The sequence below is a fragment of the Buteo buteo genome, chromosome 10, assembly GCF_964188355.1.
Source record: "Buteo buteo chromosome 10, bButBut1.hap1.1, whole genome shotgun sequence".
In the NCBI taxonomy this organism is placed as follows: domain Eukaryota; kingdom Metazoa; phylum Chordata; class Aves; order Accipitriformes; family Accipitridae; genus Buteo; species Buteo buteo.
The window spans coordinates 3,127,733-3,149,415 of NC_134180.1; the positions used below are offsets into that span (position 1 = coordinate 3,127,733).

General features: G+C 44.4%; 1 protein-coding gene across 11 annotated transcripts in view; it reads left to right on the forward strand.

Annotated features, from left to right (window-relative positions):
• Positions 1-21,683, forward strand: part of PTPRS (protein tyrosine phosphatase receptor type S) — a 164,553-nt gene that overhangs the window by 89,680 nt on the left and 53,190 nt on the right. For all 11 annotated transcript variants that reach the window (XM_075038011.1, XM_075038012.1, XM_075038010.1 and 8 more), the window contains exons 5-6: positions 2,870-3,058; positions 12,777-12,887. In XM_075038011.1, the coding sequence (XP_074894112.1) occupies positions 2,870-3,058; positions 12,777-12,887 (300 nt within the window). The remainder of the gene's footprint in view (positions 1-2,869; positions 3,059-12,776; positions 12,888-21,683) is intronic.

Consider the following 21,683-nt stretch of genomic DNA (forward strand, 5'->3'; position numbering starts at 1 on the left):
TGCCTGCGTAAGCTGGTATGATTTTCAGCAGCAGGCAGCTGCCCAGATGTGCCCTTGAAGCATCATCAGCTTGCGTCTTGGTTCTTTTGTTCTTGCAGTTGCCTGGGCTGCTTTTAGAAAGAGAATTCACAATCCAAACCATTCCTTTTTTATTTATTTGGTAACAGGTTTGGAGTGATGTTTGGGGATTGATGGGGAGGGTAGCAGGGAGTGTGTGTGCATGTCTTGTGGGGATTGAGTTGAGGTTGTAATTGCATTATTACAGGGAATCCAATCGTTAGGGGATGAAGGCAGTTTCACTCTCCTGGCAGGAAGGAAATCTGAGCACTTGAATCGGTGCAATATGTGATGTTCAGAGATGCTTCCTCCGCTGATCTGATCCTCAAATCTGATCACGCCTCTAGTCGCAGTTGTTTTAATTAAACTCAGAGGAATTCTGCACATTGTGCTGCAAGATTAACATTTTTGTTTAATTAGAAACACTCAGTAATAATAGTTGTACCGGGCCTCCCCCAACACACACACACACGTGCACACGCGCACACACTCACACACACCCCCTGCCAGTCAAGAGGGTTATTATCTCTGTGGATGAATTGGCTCATGAAATTAACGGACACGGGTTTGAGCCAGGTGGAGTAGCATCACCAGGGAGCAGGATAAAAGCAGTAATCAATAATGATGTCATCTGCAGCCAATGCGGCAGCAGCTCGGCGGCTCCTTAACAACACACCACCGCCTGGTTAAATAGCAGAAGGGAAGAGAAGACAGTAAAAGCCTGGCTGAAAGCTGTGCAAAGGCGAAGCAATTCCCAGGGCCCCTCTGTCCTGAGCTCACTCTTGGGGGGCTGGGGTTTTGCAGCACATGTGATCTGCAAGAGCGCACACTGTTTGGAGACTCCTACAATGCCCAAGCACAGCCGGGTGAACCGAGAACTCCAAGGTTTGGTTCAGTCTCTAGTTAAAGATGTTTATGTTTCTAATTTAGAAGGCAATATCCTGGTTTAGAGGTGCTTCAGGTGCACCGAAATGACTGCGCCTTTATACAACTGTAAGTTTGTCCATACTAGGAGACCTGTATTACTTTAGCAGTTATAAAATGGTATGTGTTTTTGTTTGTGGTCACATTCCTTTGATATGTGAGGAGAGGTGTGGTTAATACATTTCACTCTCCAGTGAGTCACAATAGATCCTTTATAACTCTCCAACAATGGTCAGAGGAAGGAAACAATGCATTTTTAAACACGCAATTGAGGCATTTAAACCCTTTTCTTCTCTGCAGTAGCTGTGCACTGCTAATGACAGTATTCGACAAGAGTTTCTTGGCCTTGGGTATCAGAGCATTGCACAAACCTTTACCTCTGCCTTCATGATTTCATAGATGTCATAGAGTGTGAGGCACAGCAGTGTGGAATAGCTCTTACCCAAATCACGTGTGTTTGGAGCTTGTGTAGAGCAGTACTGGGATCTGGCAATTCTGCTTTGCTCGTACAGGAAAAGGCACCCACCATAGCAAGGCCACTGGGTTTCTCTCTTGTTCCACCGTCTCTGGGTTCAGCCATACGTAGTTTGGCTCCATTCCTTCTGGTACATAATGTGCCAGCAGTAGGAAATGAGCTCTTGTTGTGTTTGCAGTTGGCAGGAATGTTTCCCAACCAAGGCGAGGGTTTCCAGCCCATCTCTGCTGCCGCTGTGAGAGCTCCCTTTGGTTTCAGTGGGGGGCTGATTGTGATGTATGTTACTTTTTTAAAAATCCCACCTTTTTAAAATCCTTTGTTATTTTCCTTCTGTTTCCTCACCTGCTTTTGGGATGGATTCAATGCCATAGATTCCTGAGGCTGTGATTCCTCAACATGCCTCATTTGAAATGATAGAGAATCCCTATGAAGTCTCACCCTGGTGCCTGCATCCTCCTTCCAGGCTGCCCTCCCCCAGAGACTGATTTTCAGGGGGGGAAAAAATGGCATGTTCCTGAGCTGTATCAGCCAGCACAAGACAGCTCTCTTCCACATGAGTTAGGAGGTCGTGACAAAGATTATGGGGGAAGCACTGGGGTTTTGTATTAGTTATCACAAATTAGTCAGCATTGGTTAGGATTGCCCTGCTCCTCACCCTCATTAGTGAAAGCAAAGGCAAGATTGAGAGGAAGCAGGAAGCTCAGCTGAGCCTGTCTTTTAGGTGCTGGTGCCACGTCCCTCTTCTTCTAGGGCAGCAGCACTCTGAATTAATAAATCTAAAAATCACACCCTGTCTGACAGCACTTGGCTTACTGTTGTTATGTATGTCCCCTCCGGTAACTACAGCTGGATGATATTTCCCTCTCCTTTCTCTCCTAGTTTCCACTGTGTCTTTGACAGGCCTTTTCACATAGTCGCTTTCATTATTTCTCTTGTGCAGTTTGTTTCATTGAGGGGGAATATGAACCGCTCCTTTTAAATGTGAGTGTATAGACTGTACTCGGCAGTGCAGGGATCTTTGCCATATGTGTGCACAGCTTCTGCTGTAAAAACAAATAAGTGCGAGTCACTTACCTGACAGAGGGATTCAGTGCAAGACCTGGAGAAATTTTGAGATGACTACTCCCATGCCCCAAAGGGTTTTAATAGATTGCATTTAAATGTAGAATCTTCTTGTGGGACATTAGAATAGTCACATGAAATGGACAAGCTGGTAAATTTTACTGTATAATGTGTTTTCACAAACCATCTATTGGACCATTTACCATAGCCTTGTTTTAAATTGCATTGCACAGAGTACTGGGCAGCAAGTCTGCCTGATGCTTTCTTCGGTGTACTCTGTTGAACAGCTCCACCAGCTGCCCCAGTTCCTCGTACATGTTTAACCAGTCTTCCTTTGTTCTCTACCACCAGAGGACCAATTACCTCCCGGCTTCCCAAACATTGATATGGGGCCCCAGCTGAAAGTGGTGGAGCGGACACGAACAGCCACAATGCTCTGTGCAGCCAGTGGGAACCCAGACCCAGAGATCACTTGGTTTAAAGATTTCCTGCCTGTCGACCCCAGCGCAAGCAATGGGAGGATAAAACAACTGAGATCAGGTAAGGTCTCTGTGTGAGACTAGAGGAATTGAGACCTAGATAGAGACGTGAAGAGACTGCTCAGAGGTTTCTGAAGCAGAAGAGAGAGCTGATAGACATGGGCACCACTGGTGTGGATTGGGGCATTAGCTTTTCTTTGGTTTTGGGAATTGAAGTTCTTACCCAGGGAGTGGTTGGAGTATTTTCCCCTCCAACCCATCCTCCTGGCCTTCCCTACTGCCTAGTTGACATAAAGGGAATCCCAGCAGGGAAGGTGGTTCCCGTCCGGGGGACACTGTAACTAGTTCACTGGATAACAGTGCTCTTGTGGCTGAGGGGAAACTGAGGACTGGATGGGGGCTGAGGGTTTCCTCCTCAGACCAAGAACTGGGTAAGGAAGAAAGAACCGCTACAGCAGACATGGCTTTTTAGGCTTTTTTACCACACACACCTGGTATAGGGTCCACAGCTCAGGCAACCTCTTACTGTCGAAACATGATCCTGTTTGTGTAAATTGAGCCTCTGAAAGCTGGCGTTGAAGAACAGCTCTTGCAAGATCTCTCTGGCATCAAGTCCCTGCAGTCATCGCTGGAGAGCAGTTGTGAGCATTCTGGAGTGACCCCTTGGTGCTCAGTGGCACTGCCCATGGAGTGGATCTCCATGAACAGATGTACCCCAGCTCTGTGGCTCTTGTCAGTTTTCTGTCTTTCCCCATCTGCTTGTCCATCTGTCTCTTTTGTTCTTTTATGTTTGTTGTTTTGTGTGTGTGTTAAGGTGACATCTCTTAATATTCACATTTCAGGAGCTGTTTTTATACTTGTTAAATCTGCCAGTTCACTGCGTGAGAATGTGTGTATGTGTGCAAGGAGGGCACAGGTGTATTTATTTTTGAATGCTACTGATAAAGCACTTCCATTGATAGCTGCAAAAATGAAATAAGCTTTGGAAGTTTTACCTTTTGACAAAAACTAACCTGAGAAATAATCTTTTTCTTGGACTGACTGCTTTGACCCAGCCTAGAGAAAAGATATCTGTGTGGTTGGACCTAGCAAGCACTAGTGTCACTTCAGCTACTCAGAACGTTCCTCTGGCCAAGCGAGATGGAGCATTTTGAAGAGTCTTTTTTGGCAAAAGAATGGCATTGTTGTAGGTAAAGGGAAAGCAGAAGCTTCAGTGAAGCAAGTGAGGTTGCTGTGTTCGTATTAGATGTTTTACAAGTCAGCCAGTCAAGTGATACCCGACTACTTCTGCCTAGACCTCTGCTGGCTCTGAAGAATCAGTTCTGACTACTGTAATGCTGGATCTGAACATCAGAGAATGTTTTTCCTGTTGCCCTGTTCGGTAAAGATTCTACATAAAGATTTTTGGTTCTGTGGGCCACCAGTGGAAAAGATTCCATATAGTTCCAATTCAGTGTAGTTTTTCTACACCTCCATAAATGCATCCTTATTCAGTGAAGCAAACTTACAAGCAGATACTTAAACTGCTTTGTTGAATTAGAATGGATTGTTGAATACCACAAACACAGATGAGATTGACCTCCCTGTTTTATCGTAACAGCTGAGGCAAATGCAAATGAAAAAAATCACTCAGCATAAATAATGAGAGGTAAACTAGAATTATATCATGCTCTGTGACCATGATCTGAAGTGCGAGTAATGCACAGGCAGATTATTTTTAATACATTTATCATCTTGCTAGAATGCCTTTACACTCTTTAACTGGGTTTGATCTGGTGTTTTCCTTAAAACCACCTGAGTGCTGCATTTTTATTCCAGTGAATTGGTTAGCCTCAGAGTGAACCCTTGGCCTTTCTGATAAATCAGAGGATACCTGCTGAGAATTAATCTCATTTACAGCTGCTTTGAATTAGTAAACTGGTGAAACCCTGAAGCATCCCTGTTGTCCTTAGGGGCAGAAACCTGTTGGTTGTGTGAAAGGGAGTGCAGATTCCTGGACTGTCAGGACGTCTGAGTTCCCCTATTTCATCTACTTTTATGGCCTTTCAAAACTTGCATGGTTCTGTGATGCAAAGGCCTGTGAAAGTGCAAAACATACTAACACTAGGGTCATCTGTACTGTGTTAATATTTTGGTCAGTGGAAAGGAGTTGTTTTAAGACCAAGGCAGAGCAGATTCAAGCCTGTATTTGTAACCTGAGTGTGATGTGCAAGGCAATGCCTGTTTGAGCGCTGATGATGTGAGTGCTGCTAAAGTCAGAACTTGATTTAATACATTTATCTTTCCAGAAAACAAACTTTGCTGCCAGAAGTGCAGCACTAGCACACATTAGGGCATTGGATGCTTCAGGACACTGCTGATGAGCTTCAGTGTCTTTCACCCACAGGTCATCAGTATGACTCCAGCCCAGCTTCTTGGGGATTAACAATTACACCCAACTAACAGGTGTTTGACAAGCCCTCTGTGAATAGGAGTGCAGGGAGGAGGAGTGACCCTGGTAGTAAGTCACAACTTCATTGCTGCACATTGTGCTAACAGATTTAGCGCAGAAGCCAGAGACTGTGTTGCCTCTGAAGACTTATCTGTGCATTGCTCCCTGATGGAGACTGGGACAGGCTGGGAGAGCAGCAGGACAGGACAGTCACCCAGATTCTCCCCTGGAGGTGAAGGCGTCAGGATGTCAGCCGTGCTGCTTTATTACAGAGGCTGTTAAGAACTGAATTTATATCAATGGATGAGTTAGTGGCAAACATGCAAACTAGCTCATTAAAAGGTACAAGTGAAATGTCATACACAGAGCTCTGCAAAACTGGGTAGCCCTGTCCAGATTTGGTTCTCATTTATATTAAAACTGAATGTTTTGCTGGCAATATAAATGGACCTCTGAGATCATGGTCATTATATTCACATGATCCTGGGGACTGATTTATGTTACGGGTCTTCAATATAATTGAGAAACAGGTGATAATGTCATTAACCATAGTGGCTTTTCTCTATCCAGTATTTCTTCTTCTCTTTTCCATCTCCAGATAAACTTTCCAAGCCATTGGAAATCTTATAATGCTCGGGGGTTTTGACTGAATGAAAAGCTGAATTGTCAGTCAAAAGCAAATGGGAAGAGCCTCTGTCTAGGCTCCTGCTTCCCTTAGGCATACATGAACATCTCAGCCTTAGAGACCCAGGTTGTCTAAGAGTTTAAGTGGTCTTGGTGGTGGAAAAGAAACAGATATTTCTGCTTAACCCCGATGCAAACAGTCTCAGGACATTTGAAGAAGCCAATGTCCTTTGCTCAGCCGTGCCACCTAGGGGGGATAACGGGAGGCAGCCTGCAGCCACCTTCTTACATCATAGAAACACTAAAACCTTTTGTGTCTTGTGTGTGTCTTTTGTTTTGTAAATAACTGGCTATAACAAACTTCTTTTTTCTTTTTTTTTTTTCCCCACTTTTTTTAACATTCAGAGACCTTTGGTAAGTTTGTTCAATGAAAAAAAAAAAAATCAAACCAAAAAATCCCAAACCTGCTAATGTCCAGACTTGTAACCCTTGCCCTTTAAACTAATTCCTTTGTAACAGCTTCTTAAGAGGCATGCTATGCATTTCTTCTACTAACTCTTTCAAGTAGGGATATTCTGCCCTCTTAATAAATTTCTGCAGGGGTATTGCAGGCTACAAAAAGAATAATAATAATAGTAATTAATATATCTGTATAAAAAGATAACACCTAAATATTAACCTCCTAACATTGGATAGATTTTTGTATCTTAGCAACAGTTGTCCTGGAATTCCCCAATTACACAATAGCTTGTACCCTGGAACTGTGATAATTGTGTTCACACCTGCAGGAGGTCTTGGAGTTTCACATCTAACAGGGTTATTGGCATTTTCAGAAGGGAGAGGTGGGGGTGCAACATTTTCAAATTGAAGCTGTAAATCACAGGTCATCAGCTATGGGAAAGGGTTGAGCAAAGGAAAAGCCCTCCCCCTGCTCCAGATCATCTCTGTCCCTTGAGAAGCCAGGAGCCTGTCTGCAGAACTCACGTCACATTTCCTCCGTGTGCCAAGTCCCCTTTTGTTATAGAGATGTAGCAATTGCAGCTGTCAGCCAGGATCCGGCATTTTAAAATTACAGAAGACCCTTGATGATTGCTTGCTTGTTTAGAATAGAAAGCTCCCTCCAGCCCTCGGGAGAAGAACATAGCACACACATGTTCTCACACGTGGCCTGACAGAAGGTGGGGATGTGTTTTCTGTCATTACTATGGCAATGGTGACTGTCCTCCTCTCCCTGTTTTCAAGGCTTGGAGAATCCGTAGGCAGCTTTGGTATGTGGGAAGTCAGAGGAAGGGGTGGTGGAAGAGCAGATCCCATCCCCTGTGACAGAGAGGGACACCCGCACGTGGTATTCTGCCTGGCACCATCTTGGTCCTTTATAATCCAGAGGCAAGTCCCTTAAGCTGCCTTTTGCCTCTGCTACTAAACACTAGGCTGGCCATCTGGGCTCATGCAGCCTCAAAATTTGCCCTAAATAGGCAGATCTCCAGATCCTAGGAGGCTGTGGAAGGCCATATGAATAGTTAGCACGTGGCATCTCCAAGCCAGCTTTTCGCTCAGAAAGTCAGCATCCAGTGTGAGTTCTTCCTCCTTTAGTGTTCCTGCAGAGCTGGTGCCCTTATTCTGCCCTGAGCAGTGGTTAGCCTTGTGCACTTGTTCGTGCGCTGTTTAGGACACCAGGCAAGCCAGCTATTGAACACAGGTGCCTCCCTTCCACCACCACGACCCTATATCAAATCTTACAGGACCTGTCAGAGTGCTTCAGAATAATTAATCTATTTCATATCCTCTTCTAGCACCATCCTGCTGCCCCTGTATTGAATATGAAGCTGGTTAGATGTGAAACTCCAATAGTGAAAATCTACCATCTGTGTCTCTGCCGCCATTCGAACTACTGTTCTTTCCTCGCAAGTTACCTGATCTCATTCTGATTCAAGTTCTGCCCCCTCCATCCCTGGTGTGGGGCATCTTGCAAAACATATTTTGCTCTTCACCTCTGTGTTCTGTCTGCCAAAGTTAGAACTGGAAAGACCAAGGTGGCATTGCTTGGCTTATCTTGCTCTCCAAGAGCACTGTCTCCAAGACAGTCTGTCTCTGAGAGCTGCTGACAACCTATTTCCAGGGGCAGCGCTGATGCTTAGAGGGAATGGGAAATAACTAACCTACAATGACCCAAGAAGGTAGTGTCTGCTGTTGTATGTATACTTACATAGCTCTATCTTCCAGCATGTTTCTCCTGTCAATTAGAGTGAACCTTTGCAGGAAATTGCCAGGCTTAGCCAAGGCCAAAGAAGCTTTATAGCAGTGGGTGACGTTGGGGTGTCTTCCCCTCCTCTACCCTCTTCCCATTAGCCTTGTTCCAGATTTGTGCCACAGATGGCAGATTTTCACTCCAGTTTCGAGACAGAAGGATGTATCAGAGGCTGTTTTTATTTCCACTGAATTGAACTATAACCCTCTGCTGCTTAGTCTCTCTCTCTCGCTCGCTTTTTAAACCCTTCCTGCTGTCTCCTGTGTGGAGATCTGCCCAAGTACACGCTCCCCCCACCTCTTTCTCTTTCAAGCGCTGTCTCTCCAACCTTTGTCCTGATAGCTAACCAGCCTGCTTTATTAACCTTAGCTAGTTCCTAACCCTAACTAGATGCTAACTTTTCTCTAGCAAATAACCTAACCTTTTAACTAGAAACTGAGTATAACTAGAATCTAATATCCTAACACTATAATACCTCTCTTCCCTCATCTCCTTTGAAAAATAAAGGTGAACTGTAATCAGTATCTATATATTTTTACCTTCTATCCTGAAAATGGAGGATTGAACCGCAGCACAAGAATGAGCAGGGCTGAAGTATAAGGAGGGAAGGGGGTTTCTGGTGGTTAAGGCAGAAGATTGGCACACAGGAGGCTTTGACTCCTGTTCTTGCCTCTGCCACAGACTTCCCTCTGTGACCTTGGGCAAGTTGCTTCACCTCTACCTCAGTTTCCCCATCTGTAAAGCGGGGGTGATAATGCTGCTGTACCTCACTGGGGGAGAGGAGAGAGTGTAAGGCTGCTACTTATCATGCAGCGTGCTATACGAGCCCTGGCTGGGAGGTGCTGCGGAATGACAGCATTGTTACCATTGCAGAGAAGCTCTTGCATTTCTCCCTAGTAAGAGGCAATACTTGTAATTGCGGAATCTGCCCTGTTCTCAGGATTGGGGTAAAAAACAACCAACTAAAACCCCTTCTTTGATAAGCTGTGTGACAAGTTTGAATGCCACTGTGAGCAAAAGGACCTGCCGTGTTTTCAAAGGAAGATGGTTGCAACCTCAGGAGGTCAGACGGGGGGACAGTGATTTTACCATTGCCAGTGGCATGGTTCACCAGCCACAACGTCACTTCCTCTCATCTGTGAGACCTGCCTAGGCAGAAGACTTACATTAGGCACTTAGGGACAACTGGAGGGGGTTTGAGTAAAAATAACTCAAGGGAGATGCAGTCAACAGGCAAGTGTAGCAGGACTCTTCTCTCTCCATACAACTCCCTCTTGCGCTGGCATTAGGGAGGCTTCCAGAGCAGTTGCATGAGGTAGCCCTTTCCCTTGTACAGTAGCATGGCCTTCTTTAGTGCAGAGCATGTGGCTTCAGTCTCTGTACAGAGCCACTGGAGGATAACTGAAGGTCCCGATAAGGACATGCATTGAATTCCTTGCACATCTGTGCCAATAACTAAAGTTTGGAACTAGGAATTTGCTAGCAAAGGTGGGCTCAAACCTGCAACTCTTAATGTGACGCAGTGTACCAGGATGTCCCTGGCTAACATGGCCATAATGCCAACCCTTTTCCCCACGAGTGATGAAGATAAATGCAGGTTCATCATATGTTCTGCAGGTAGCAAACAGTAATGTTAGCTGAGAGCTTGAAGATTTTCTTGGCATTCTTAACAACAAAATGGAGCCAGTCTTAAGACTCTTCAAGCCAAGTGCCACGGAGGCTCTGTAAACAGCCAGCTGAATTGGACTGCTTTAAAAAGGGCATCCCCACCTTAAGTAGCCCGAGCCATCTTCATTCTGTCCCTATAATTTAAGATGAGGTAGAACAGGAAGTTTCCTACTGGGAACTGTCTTCCTTGACTCAGGTCCTTTTCCCACGGGCAGTCCAGGTGTTTGGGGTTTTACAGTCTTTTCACTTATTTTCTTTGTTTTCTTTGCAGAAGGTACACCGATCCGAGGTAAGACACCCCCAACTCACTCACTCACCCACTCTCCAAACACTTCTCTTCACTCAGTTCCTGTTTCATTGACCTGTGCTCAATACAGATTGTTGTTGTTGTTATGTTTTCTTGTCCTGCTTTACCTCTGGATATTTCTTTTTTATACCTGTCTTTATTTTATGTATGGTTATAATGTCCTTTTTTGTTTGCTGGGTGCGCTTAGTAATACCGATACTGTTACTCTAATAACGTCTCAGGCTGCACTGCCTCAGATTTATGGTGGAGTTTTAAGAGCTAATCTCTCCAGGACTGTGAAGGACTGAAGTTTATCTTGAGCATTAAATGCTATCAAAGCTTGGTAAATACTTAGGACCTTCTCTTGATTGGTGCAAAGTGCTCCTGAGCCACTGATGGTGGTGAAAGTTTTCCAATCCTTGCTCAGTCAGAACTTCAGCACTTACCATCTCAGCATACTCATTTGTTTGGCTTCAGAGCCTTCTTTCCCCTTCCTCCTCACTCTCTTACCTTTAGGTTTCTCTGGGAAAGATACCAGTGGTAAGTAGCTTCTGCACTATCTCTTTAATGGAGCCAAAAAGATACTAGACCTCAAGCTGTCATGGAAAGTGAGCAGGAATTGGGTGTGCAACCCCTAGAAGACCCTGCTTTGGCTTTATCTACGCTGGCAAATTTAAAAGTCCATAATTCTCTGCTGGTAAAAGCAACAGGAGGTGCTGTAGGTGAGATTTACTTTTTCACACATCATCTCTATTGGCTCCTGACAAGTGCTGAAAACTGACTGACCTCTCTCAGCATAATTTCCACCACTGCATTCACCAGCAAAACTGCAGTGGTCAAGATGAAAGGGGTGAGTCCGTATTCCTCTGACGAAGCTGCCTGCCTGCAGTTCGTGGTTCTGTTCCTGCTCTGCAATGTGGCTTCATCTCCCCTTGTGTACGCTCAGACAAGCAATGCTTGTGAGCCGCACAAAAAAATTGCCCGGAACCAGTGGAAGCAACCCACAGATTTGTCCAAATTAACAGAAATTTCAAGGAAAACTCACTGACCAGCTCTCCACCAAAGTGGAACTTTCTGATAACAGAGCATGCTCAAGCTGTAATTCAGTATGAAATATGCTCAGCTGGTGTCTCAGTATGAAGCTTCAGTCTGTTTGGTTTCTAACTCCTGTTATGCTGAAATACCTACAGATTCTTTTGAAATGAATTTATTTTGGTTTAGTGGTTTGGGTGGGTTTTTTTGTTTTTTTAATCCTATCTGTTCTGCCTTTGGGAGCTACCAAGCACAGTGGATGCTGGCGGGAGTCGCACTATCACACCCCATCCCTGTCATAAATACTCTCACAGCCTCACGTCTTCCCACGCAGCATCCTTTTTCACCCATGCACACACAGAGGAACATGAGCTCCGTGTCCTTCTCCTTTGAACACATTGGTTTTTCCTTCCTGAAGAGGCTGTATCTGCAACTAACAATGATATCATTTGCACTTTTCTTACTTAAGATTTTATCAGTAATATTATGCTGAGCTGGAATTGTTTGGTTTTCATATTTAGGTTTTTTTCCAGAGATGGGAGTTAAGAGTCTTGTCACATGTGAGCTCTGTCCATATCTGTAGTATAATCATGTACTCCTAATACATAAAACATTTGATAGCCTGTTGAATTATTTATGTAGTAAGTATTTTAACTGGAGTTTTGCAGGGATGAAGCCTTCTGAGGTAAATGAGGCAATTTTCTTCCATGTAGTTACATGCTGCATATCTCTGCATGTTTGCTTACAGGAGTGTTTAGTATGGGCTCTGGGTATGTTCTTGTAGGCTGCAATAATGTACAGGTTTAAAAAAAAAACCTTAATCCTTTTGACCCAGTTGGTGTAAACCACACAGGCAATTTTGAAGTTCCAATGCAGTATTTACAGGGTTTTCCCTTGGGAATATTCACTATCAGTAAGGTGCTTTTCACACTGACTCTTATCTCCTGTAGGCTTCCTGTGAATCGGGCATTTAGGTACAAAACAAAGGCAGCAGTGATAAAAATGCTCCAGGGATCCTAGGCAGTGGGTGACAAAGCCTTTCGCTTTTATGGTCACTGCTTCAAATCAAGCAAAGGAAAGTCAACTGCCTTCTGATAGATTTCTGGGGATGACAGTAATATGGATTATTGAAGTTGATTTCATGAGTTCTGGTGCAGAATACCTGCATTGCAGAAGCCACAAAAGTTGGTACTTTTGCTGATCATTTCAGTACAGAGAGTAACACTTAGTATAGGGGGGGGTATTAAATTTTCTCTTGGGTATGTGTTGCATACGTGTCAAGCCGTAACGCTGAGCACAGGCGTTAGCTGATGTCGGCAGAGGGCTCAGTGCTCCCAGAGCTCTTAGCCCAAGCCCCCCCAGGCAGTGTCCCAGTATGTATTAGCCCAAGGGGAGGAAAAAGCAAAACATTGACGCTATTGCTCTCTCTTAAAAACAAAACAAAATGGTGATGATCGTGTCTTTGCTGCGGTCTTCTTCTCTCCTCCCAGGTGGCCTGCAGATTGAAAGCAGCGAGGAGACAGACCAGGGGAAGTATGAATGCGTCGCCAGCAACAGCGCCGGAGTGCGCTACTCCTCCCCTGCTAACCTTTACGTGAGAGGTAGGGAGCGCATCGGCTCACAACACTGGCAAATATCTCCCTCCCCGTGGCCTTCTTTTGTCCCCAGCTGTTTGATTCGATCCTGTCCCTGAGCACAGGGGAAGCACTGGTGTTAATCAGTTGGATCCTTACCGTGCGCTGCTCAGCTCGCAGGGGGATCCTGGTGCACCCCGACTTCCTCACCATTGCTGGTGGCTCCAGCTACCACGCCAGAGTTGCAGAGCAGCAATACAAGGCTGTGTTACCCACAGCGAAGTCAAGTGTGACTCAAAATAGTGTGCCCAAGAATCTGCCAGCATCAGCCTGCAGAGCCCAGAAGGGAAATGAACAGCTTTGGCTGCAAAGAGGCTATAATGCCCTTTTTCTCCCAAAGGATCCCTGCTCTCTGGAAGTGGGAAGGTTTCAGTTCTACTGGTGTGGGTATGAGAGGAGGGGAGGACCCTCTCAGTCCCCTCCACTGAGCTCTCTGTTCCCCAGATCTCACCAGATTGCAACAGGAGGGTGCATTCTCACTTCTCACCTAAGTCCCAGCTGGTTTTCCCTTCACTAGCAGTAATTTGTCACTGGTTCCTTGGGCACGAACGCTGGCCATGGGCACAGACTCACAGAAAGCTGGAGACGGCCAGCAGACGTCTCTGCTGCAGTGACAGATTCCTTCACCCATGTAGCATGGGGAACAGATGACAGGGGGATTGGCTTCTGCTTGATGCCCCCTCGATGTTCTCACACCCAGCGGGGCAATAGCCTTTCTGCCTTTCTTTGTTATTTTATTTTAAGCTCTGACCTGTAATATTTTGTGTGTAGCTTTGGTTTAATATCTTTCCACAGCAAAACCCTTTTGGTAATGAGAGAGCAGGGCTGGTCCTTCTCACTTTTTTAAAAAAAGAAAAATACCATTGGGAGGAAAAAGAAAAGCTACATCCCAGCAAACTGTTCCCATTTCCATCCCATCGACAGAGGAAGCGCCTCCCACCTACACTCACGTTAACTCTGCAGTCAAATGCAGAGCCATGCTCCTGTGTGCACTCCTTTCTCTCTCTCTTTCTCTCTCTCTCGTGTCTCACGCTCACTAAATCACATGCACATGGAGAGAAGGCTTTTAATAATTTAATGTTTCCAAGCTAAATTTTTAAATAGCCTTTTGTGGCCAGCTGGAAAATTGCGTTTGAAATTTGCCCTGTTGCCTGGGCCCCAAAATTCTTCTTTTGGGAGTGTAAATCTGGATCTGACACTAATTCAGGGCTAAAGCCTTTGCAGACAGCTTAGCTGGAATGTTTTGGGTTCTTTTTTTTAAAAAAAACAAACAAACACGAAACAACAGGAAAAAATGTGGGGATTTTTCATTATTCTTTTATTTATAAATATCTGCTATCTTTCTGGCCACTCGGAAACTACCCAGGAGACAAAGGTTGTAACCATGGAGTTGCTTGTCTCCGCACCTGGATAAGAGTCTGCTCCAGGTGGATAGCCCTCTTTCTATCCAAGTTAGCCTGTGTGTACCTGAGGCCTGCCTGAAAAACAAAGCCAGCATTAGCCGGCCGAGAGAGTGCAGAAAACACCGTGTAAGCAAGCTCGGCCTGTGGTTTGGGTGTTTTTCATGCTGTTTAATTCCTTGTTTCTTGTGTGTTAATATCGTGGAAAGGTAACAAATTTCTGAAATGGATTTGCTTTGGTGGGAGGGAAAGTTCATGCACATTTTTCTTCCCGTTTTTTGTTTTAAAAGAGTCTTGAACACTCTTGTGTTTCCAATTGACTTGTTTCTCCCATAACATGCTTGTCTCTATAGAACACCTGGGATAGGAGTTGTAAGTTTTAACATTGCAAGGAAATGTTTTGGTTTTGTTTTGCTTTTCTTTTCTTCTTCTAATTATTTCTTTTTCCTTATTCAGTCCCATTGTGGAGTTAGTGCAAGCAGGGCCGGGTGTGGGGGCTGGTGGGAGCACGGGCTGGGGGAGCGGATTTCCAGCTTGGGATCTCCCTTGTACCGGGTCTTCTCTGCCTGGTACAGGTTCCGCTCCCCCTTCGCTAAAGAGCAGATGGACTTAAAGAACTGAGAACTCCTTTCCAGGGTTGGCACCTCTGTCGGGTGCTGATTCTGAATTAGGATTGCTCACAGTCTGACCTCTGTACAGAGCTTGGTGGTTCTTAAACAGAAGGTGCCTAGCTGGATGGGAGGGGGAAAGTTAGGAAGGCAGGAAAGAGGGTCGTTACTATCTTCATTTTTTTTCCTTTCTTTTTATTTTGGTTAAGAGAAAAAAACAATCAATTTGCAGCTGACAGCCTTGAGAAGGCCTTTTTTTACTCTCTCTGTGTTTCCCCTATTTTTCTCTTCTCCTCATGTCATTGTGTTCCGCATCAAACCCCCTTAACATCCCTCAGAGCTACGAGAAGGTTGGTGTGGTTTTTTTCTTTTTTACTTTCTTTACCCACATTTTTACATTCTTAAGAGAAAAAAATAAAAAAATAAAATTAAAAAAAAAAGAGAAAAAGCAAGAAATCTTTAAGATGAGCGAGACCCGCCCGTTCCCGGGTCTCGCAGAGATGAGTTGAGTTGCATTGTGGGCCTCTCTATGCATCCTTTGGTAATGTTGCTGAGTTCTTGCACTTTTTTGTCGTCATGGTTACCTTGCCGTTTGGACATTGGGCCTGATGCATGATAGGAGAATGTAACAATCTTCTTTGCATGCCACTTTTTAAATTAATTATGAATTATTTTTTCTATATATAAATATGTATAGTTTTTTTTTTACAATTCTGGTTTATTTGAAGTGGATTTACCCTTACTTTCTAAATTTTTTGTTCTGTTGGGTTTTTTGCTTTCTCTTGATTTCCTATTTCAGTTTTGATTGGTTATGCTGTGCTGTAGTTTATTCCAAACGCATTGTGAGAAGCCAGTGTTCCTGCCCACCCGGTGGTAACTGAACTCCTCAATCCCTCCAGGAGGAAAGGAGTCACACAGCTCTAACGCCTGTCCATGGAAGCCCTGCTGTTTGGGACAAGCCTTTGTTTTGGGGGGAGGGAGGGATCTGGGAAGTGGAAAAGATGGTAAGAAGCCAGGGTGTCGTTCCAAGAGTTAGAGCAGACCCTGGGTCACGTTATTACTTACATATTTCTTGGAGGTGTGGCTCTTGTTCCACATCCTGCACACAAAGAAAAACCCTGATCCCTGCTCTGAAGGGCTACCCCAGCGATGCAGAACTGGCCATTTCCCTCCAGTAAGACCTAAGACACTGCGTACGGGAGCTCATTTGCTGTCAGCCCAGGATGGGTACAGGCAGAAAGCTTCCTGCTGTGTTACTCAATCACACGCAGTTGTCCCTCCTTTAGCACCCACGTGTGCGTGGAGAGCCCCATCGTCAGGCAGTGCCTTGTCTCACCAGCAGAGCTTGGCAGATTCCCTTGTAGGAGGGTGATGCCTCGTCCTCGCAGTGTTGGAAACGAAGGGCAGCCAGCCAGCCGCCTTCTGCGGAAGGGTAGCTGGATCTCATGGCTCTGCCTCTCCCCATTTACCTTCTTTCTTCCCTGCCATTTAACCATTGTTGCCTGGCTACAGGCACCTTGAAAACCAGCCAGGTCCAGAGAAGGTAGAGCCCTCCTTTCTAAAGGAGCGTGGGAAGAGAAATGCAGCAGTGGTAGATACAAAGAGGCTGCTGGGACGCATCTGGCAGCTGCATCTCTATTGTAAACAGCAACAAGAAATCTGACAAGTTACATTCTAGCTGAAAATGCCTCTTTTCCCTCTTCTCATCTCCCTGTTTATCCCCATTAAGCTTCTGTTGCTTCCCATGTGTGCATCCTGAGTGGGTGAGCCACATGGGATAGTAAACAGGTGGGTTTTTTGCAGTGTGTTAGTTGTACCATTGATGCTTGGTGCTTTTGCCCTTTGCAGAATTGAATGCCCTTCCTTTCCCTGTTTATGCATTTCCCTCTGCCCATCAGTCCTCACTACTCAATAATCTACCAAAGGAGTGGCTTTCCTAGTGTACAGGTATTAAAGCTGTGTGATTTTTGAGAAATCCAGTGCAGTATTGACACAGTATCTGTCTCTCTCTTTCTCTATCTCTCTCTTTCTCTCTGTCTGTCCTTCTCTTTTTCTTAAAATGCTGAGATTTCAGTGCTCGGACCCTCAGTGCTGGTATTCTCCCCTCCCCCTTTCAAGTCTCTCCCCCTCTCCCCTTAGATACAAGGGTACCACTCCGAAATGCTGCACTGTTGATAATGTCTTTCTGAAGTGGCCAGCTGTGGCTCTTCTAACTTTGATGACAACAATAGCCAAAAGATATCCCCCAGCCCCAATGCTCTATTTAAAGAAAAAGAGGAAAAAAAAAAAAAGAAGAAGAAAAAAAGGCTTGTTCTACTTAAAAAGAGCAAGAGAGAAGGAATAGTATTTGAAATGAGGTGTTCCCATCCCACCTCCCTCCTGCCTAGGACTAAAAGGTGATAATCACTACTAATTACAGGATTTTCCTTCATGAATAGGAGTTTGAGTTTCAGGATTTAGGTGCAATTAAAAAGGGATTTATACACCATTGTTTTTTATTTGTTTCTTTTATCTTTTATAAAGTATTTCTAACATGTCCAAACTGCACTGCTGCTGCTAGAATCTCTTGTGATCTGAGAAGGTTTTAAGATTAAATTCTTCCTTAAGAGCCAATAAAAATAATAACAACATCGACAACAATAAACTAAAGCTAAATTGGATATAGTCATGATAGACTGGAATGACACTGGGTGAGGAAATAGAGACTTGATACCTGGCTGAAAGAGCTCGTATGGTTTGCTAGAAGTTCTGGGCATGGTCTTGAAATTACTGGTTAAGGGTTTGCCTTGTGTGTTATTGCAGAGCAGATCATGCCATGGTCCAAAATAACAAAGAGTCTGCTGACAGGGAATTTCCAAGGTCAAATGCAGAAGCATCTTTATGGAGACCCACAAAAGCATATCAGAAGTAGGTGAGATGAATTGTGCCACCAGCCTAGGGTGTATGAAAGTTTCTAGTCTGAGCCAGTTGTCCAGATTTCACCTGTAATCAGTGAAAAGAAAGACACTGTTCTAGCGGGCAAGTCAGCACACCTTAAGATGGGGATGCTGATGTTTATGGGAGCTATACAACTCACCTGGCTTTCAAAAGTCTCATTGGATGCTTCTCTGTGTCCCTAGGGCCACAAATGCTATCAAACTTCTGGCCCATAGTGGCTGCAGGAAAGGACAGATTCAAAGTCCTGTGTATCAAGAGATGTCTCTCTCACTGCTGGTGTTTGAGAGCTTCACGCCTCTCCTTGCACAGCGACAGGGACTTGCTTAGCACAGGGGAGGCCGTTTTGAGAGCCTGGCAGTTCTCATAGCTAATCAGAAGGCAAATGTCTGTGTATAGCTTCCATGCAGAGCGCTGCATGGCCTTCTTTCAGCTGGGATGGAAGGGAAACATTTTTGGCCTTTTTAAGAGGCTTTGAATCTTGCCCAAAAGGGCTGAGATGCTTACTCCACTTCGGTGGATAAACCCAGGTTGAATCGCTCATACCTCATGGTATTTTTCTCCCCAAGCATCAGTGAGTCAACACGTACAGAGTCCAGGCTTTGCCCCAGAGAGGGCATATGTCTGCTTGTCCAGGATCTATGGCCACAGCTGTTTCGCCCCCTTGAAACGGGGCAATTTGTAGCCCTCCTCCTAATTTTGAAAGCTTCAGACTTCCACCTCGTTTGCTCTGTTTTGATCCGAATAGCCAGCTGCTTGGCTCAAGATAGAGCCCTGTATGTAAGGACGGAGCATCTCTGCATATTCTTCCATATTACAAAGGGAAAGGAAGAATGAACAATGCACCGTAGAGCTGTGTGGGCTGTGCTTTAGCAACTTCTGAGTATGCAGAGCTGCTGCTGTTGGTACAGGACAAATTGTCATGGTTGAATTTACCAGAATTAAAAATTTTCCCCTCTTTCACACAGTGGTGCCCTGTCAGGAGTTACAAAAGGCAGCAGTTGTGGTGCTGCAGGGATAATCCTTTTTCCCCTTTGCTTGAGCTTCTTGTTGCTCTGCTCTTTTCAAGCCCAGGGAGTTTTAAATGGTTCAGCAGGCATTTAAAACAGCACAGTGCACTCGCTGTGCCTGCTTAGGCCTTGCCTCTTCTGCTGCGGGAGTCAAGTACAGTGCTTAGTCACCCAGAATCAGGTTCTGCAGCCCAGGTCCTGCTGAGAACATTTCAAATATTTTTCAAGGCTCTCTGGAAAACCTCAACTCATTGAGAGACCGCAGATGAAAACAGGCCAGGGCTAAACGTATAATAGCAAAACTAGTTGAAATCCATTAAAATAAAAACCTTAGAAAATGCAGAAATAGTGTGCCTAGGACCTCAGGAAATAAAGCTTTAAAATATATTAAAATGTGACTAATTTAACGAATAATTTAGCCGGTAGCCTGCTCCTGGATTAAGTTTGGCTCATATGTAATTTGACCATCAAACCAGAGCTACTGGTTGCTCAGCCCATCCCTCAATAGACAAGTGGAATGGTTGTAAGCTTTTCACTTTCAATGCTGTTTAGAGGTTAGAAGCAAATAATTTCACTTGCACTATAGATTTAACAAATAGCCACGAGGTCAAAACAGTGATATTTTAAGATATAGGAATTTTAATAACTTTTTAGATGAGCATTGGTAAATTCTTTAATGGAAAAGGAGGGAGGCAGAACTACCGCTAGTTTGTACAGGTGCCCCTGTAGTGCCATCTTCCAGGCGCTGGAGTTTAGGGAGGGAGAGTTCTGTGACAATTTTTAAGCATTATGTTAGCACTTCCATGGGTGGGGGAGCGCCCTGTCCGTGTTTGGGGTGTCCTCAGCTCTGAAATTCTAGTTCAAAAGCAAACAAAGCAAACAAACAACTTTGCTGTGTTTCTGCAGAAGGATTTCTCAAGGGTATCAGGAAATGGAAATGGATACAAAAAGCCACCCCCCCAAAAAAAAAAACAAAATTAAAAAATCAAAACTGTATATATATGGATATATATGGATATCTCTCTATAGAGGGCACTTTGCAGGAACACTGTGCTGTACTGATCTCGAAATCTCTGCCTGCCTGTGTCTCTTACACCTTTTGCATCGCTGTTCTCTTTGTTTTAGGGGAAAAAATTAGATTACACCTTGTCAAATTAAAATAACAAAAATAAAATAGTAAAGTCTATGTTTAATGTTAGAGCTGCTTGAGAAACAATTGGGTTCAGATTATATTATACTCAATCCTGTAAAACAACAGAAAAAAAAAAGAATTACAAAAGACCAGAGATGTTCAGCCAGCCTGTCACTCAACTAATGTGTTTTTTTAAGTGGAAAAGTAACGATGATTGGGAAGGTAATGGATTTCCTCCAGACCAAATCCAAGCCTTGGTCTCATTCTTTATTTATCTACCTATTTACTTATTTATTTTTATTTACCATGAAGGAAATTAGGAAGGAGATGGGCATGAGGAGGGAAGTATCTCGTCCTCTGGAGGGACGGAGGTCGGAAATCCAAACCCGAACAGCGTCTCGCCCCAGCGGAATGAACTTGCAATTGGAATGGGAGAGGGAGAAGGCAGAGGCGGCTGCACGGACAGCACAGGGGCAGGGACAGACCACCTTTTGGGAGGGGAGGACAGGTGTAATCTAAGCTTCACTAATAATGTAGAGGCTGCACATTATTTTGGCACCCTTTCCCCTACCCCCTCCTCATTTTGGAGCAAGACGGAATGACTCCTGTCTCACCAAAATGGCCAATAATGTCCGCCTTCTCACCTCATTTGGAGCAGCAGCTTGCTGAGTGTCAAAATGTTTAATACCATTTGGTTTTGTTTGGTGCTTTCAACCAGTCACTTCACTTTCTTTTGTTTCCTTTTTCAATTAATTTCTTCTTTAAGATATAAAATCTGTTTATCTTTTAGTTGGTTTAATGTGAATCGGGGTTTGAAGTGACGGGTTCTTGTCCAGTACGTTCTCCTTTCCCCACCTCGCTCCTCCTCCAACATTTTTCTCCCTGAGCTAATCTGGAAGGGGCTTAAAAAGTGGAACCGGTGGGTTTCCTCAGCACAAACTGGTTGGTTGGTCCTCAGATTTCTCTCACTAGCAGCGTCCTGGGAACTCATTTTAAGGATGGATTCTGGTGTTGCAAAAGTCAACCCTGGATCTCCCAGTGTCTCTTCCGATCAGGTCTGTAAATCTGTCCCTTTCAAAAACATCTCTCACCTTGTGGACCCCAGCTCTCTTTTTAACTGAGTGGTGGTGGTGGGGAACCTTAGCAATGTTGATTGGTACCTTCTTGTTGGAAAGAATAATGCACTGAAAACGCCACTCACAGAACACAAACTGGGTTAAACTCTCTGCATCCGTGAGCAGCAACAAAACCAATTGGCTTTACAAGGGTGTGAAAAGTTACAGATCTGTTCTGTTTCTAATGAAGGTTATGTTGTGCAGAATTTGGGGTGCAGGTTTGCCTGTGTGAAATACTTATCCAACAGACAATATTAAACAGACTCATAACTAACTGCACTTAAGAAATCTTTCTGTGTCTCAGAAATGGCTTCTCTGCATTGAAATAGTTTGACTTGCATCACAAATGTCCAGCTCCAGTTCTAAAATCTGGTTCTATCAGTAACAAGCTGTATCCTTGTTTGAAAAAAAGCTCCTGAGAATTTTTTGGCCATTGAAAATGTGTGTTTGTGTGTGCCTGCTTGTGTGTGTATATTGGGAGATGTTGCACATGCACATGGAGCATGCACATATGTGTATGCATGCAAGGTTGGCTTCGTAAAACAGGTCTGACAAAGCTGTCAT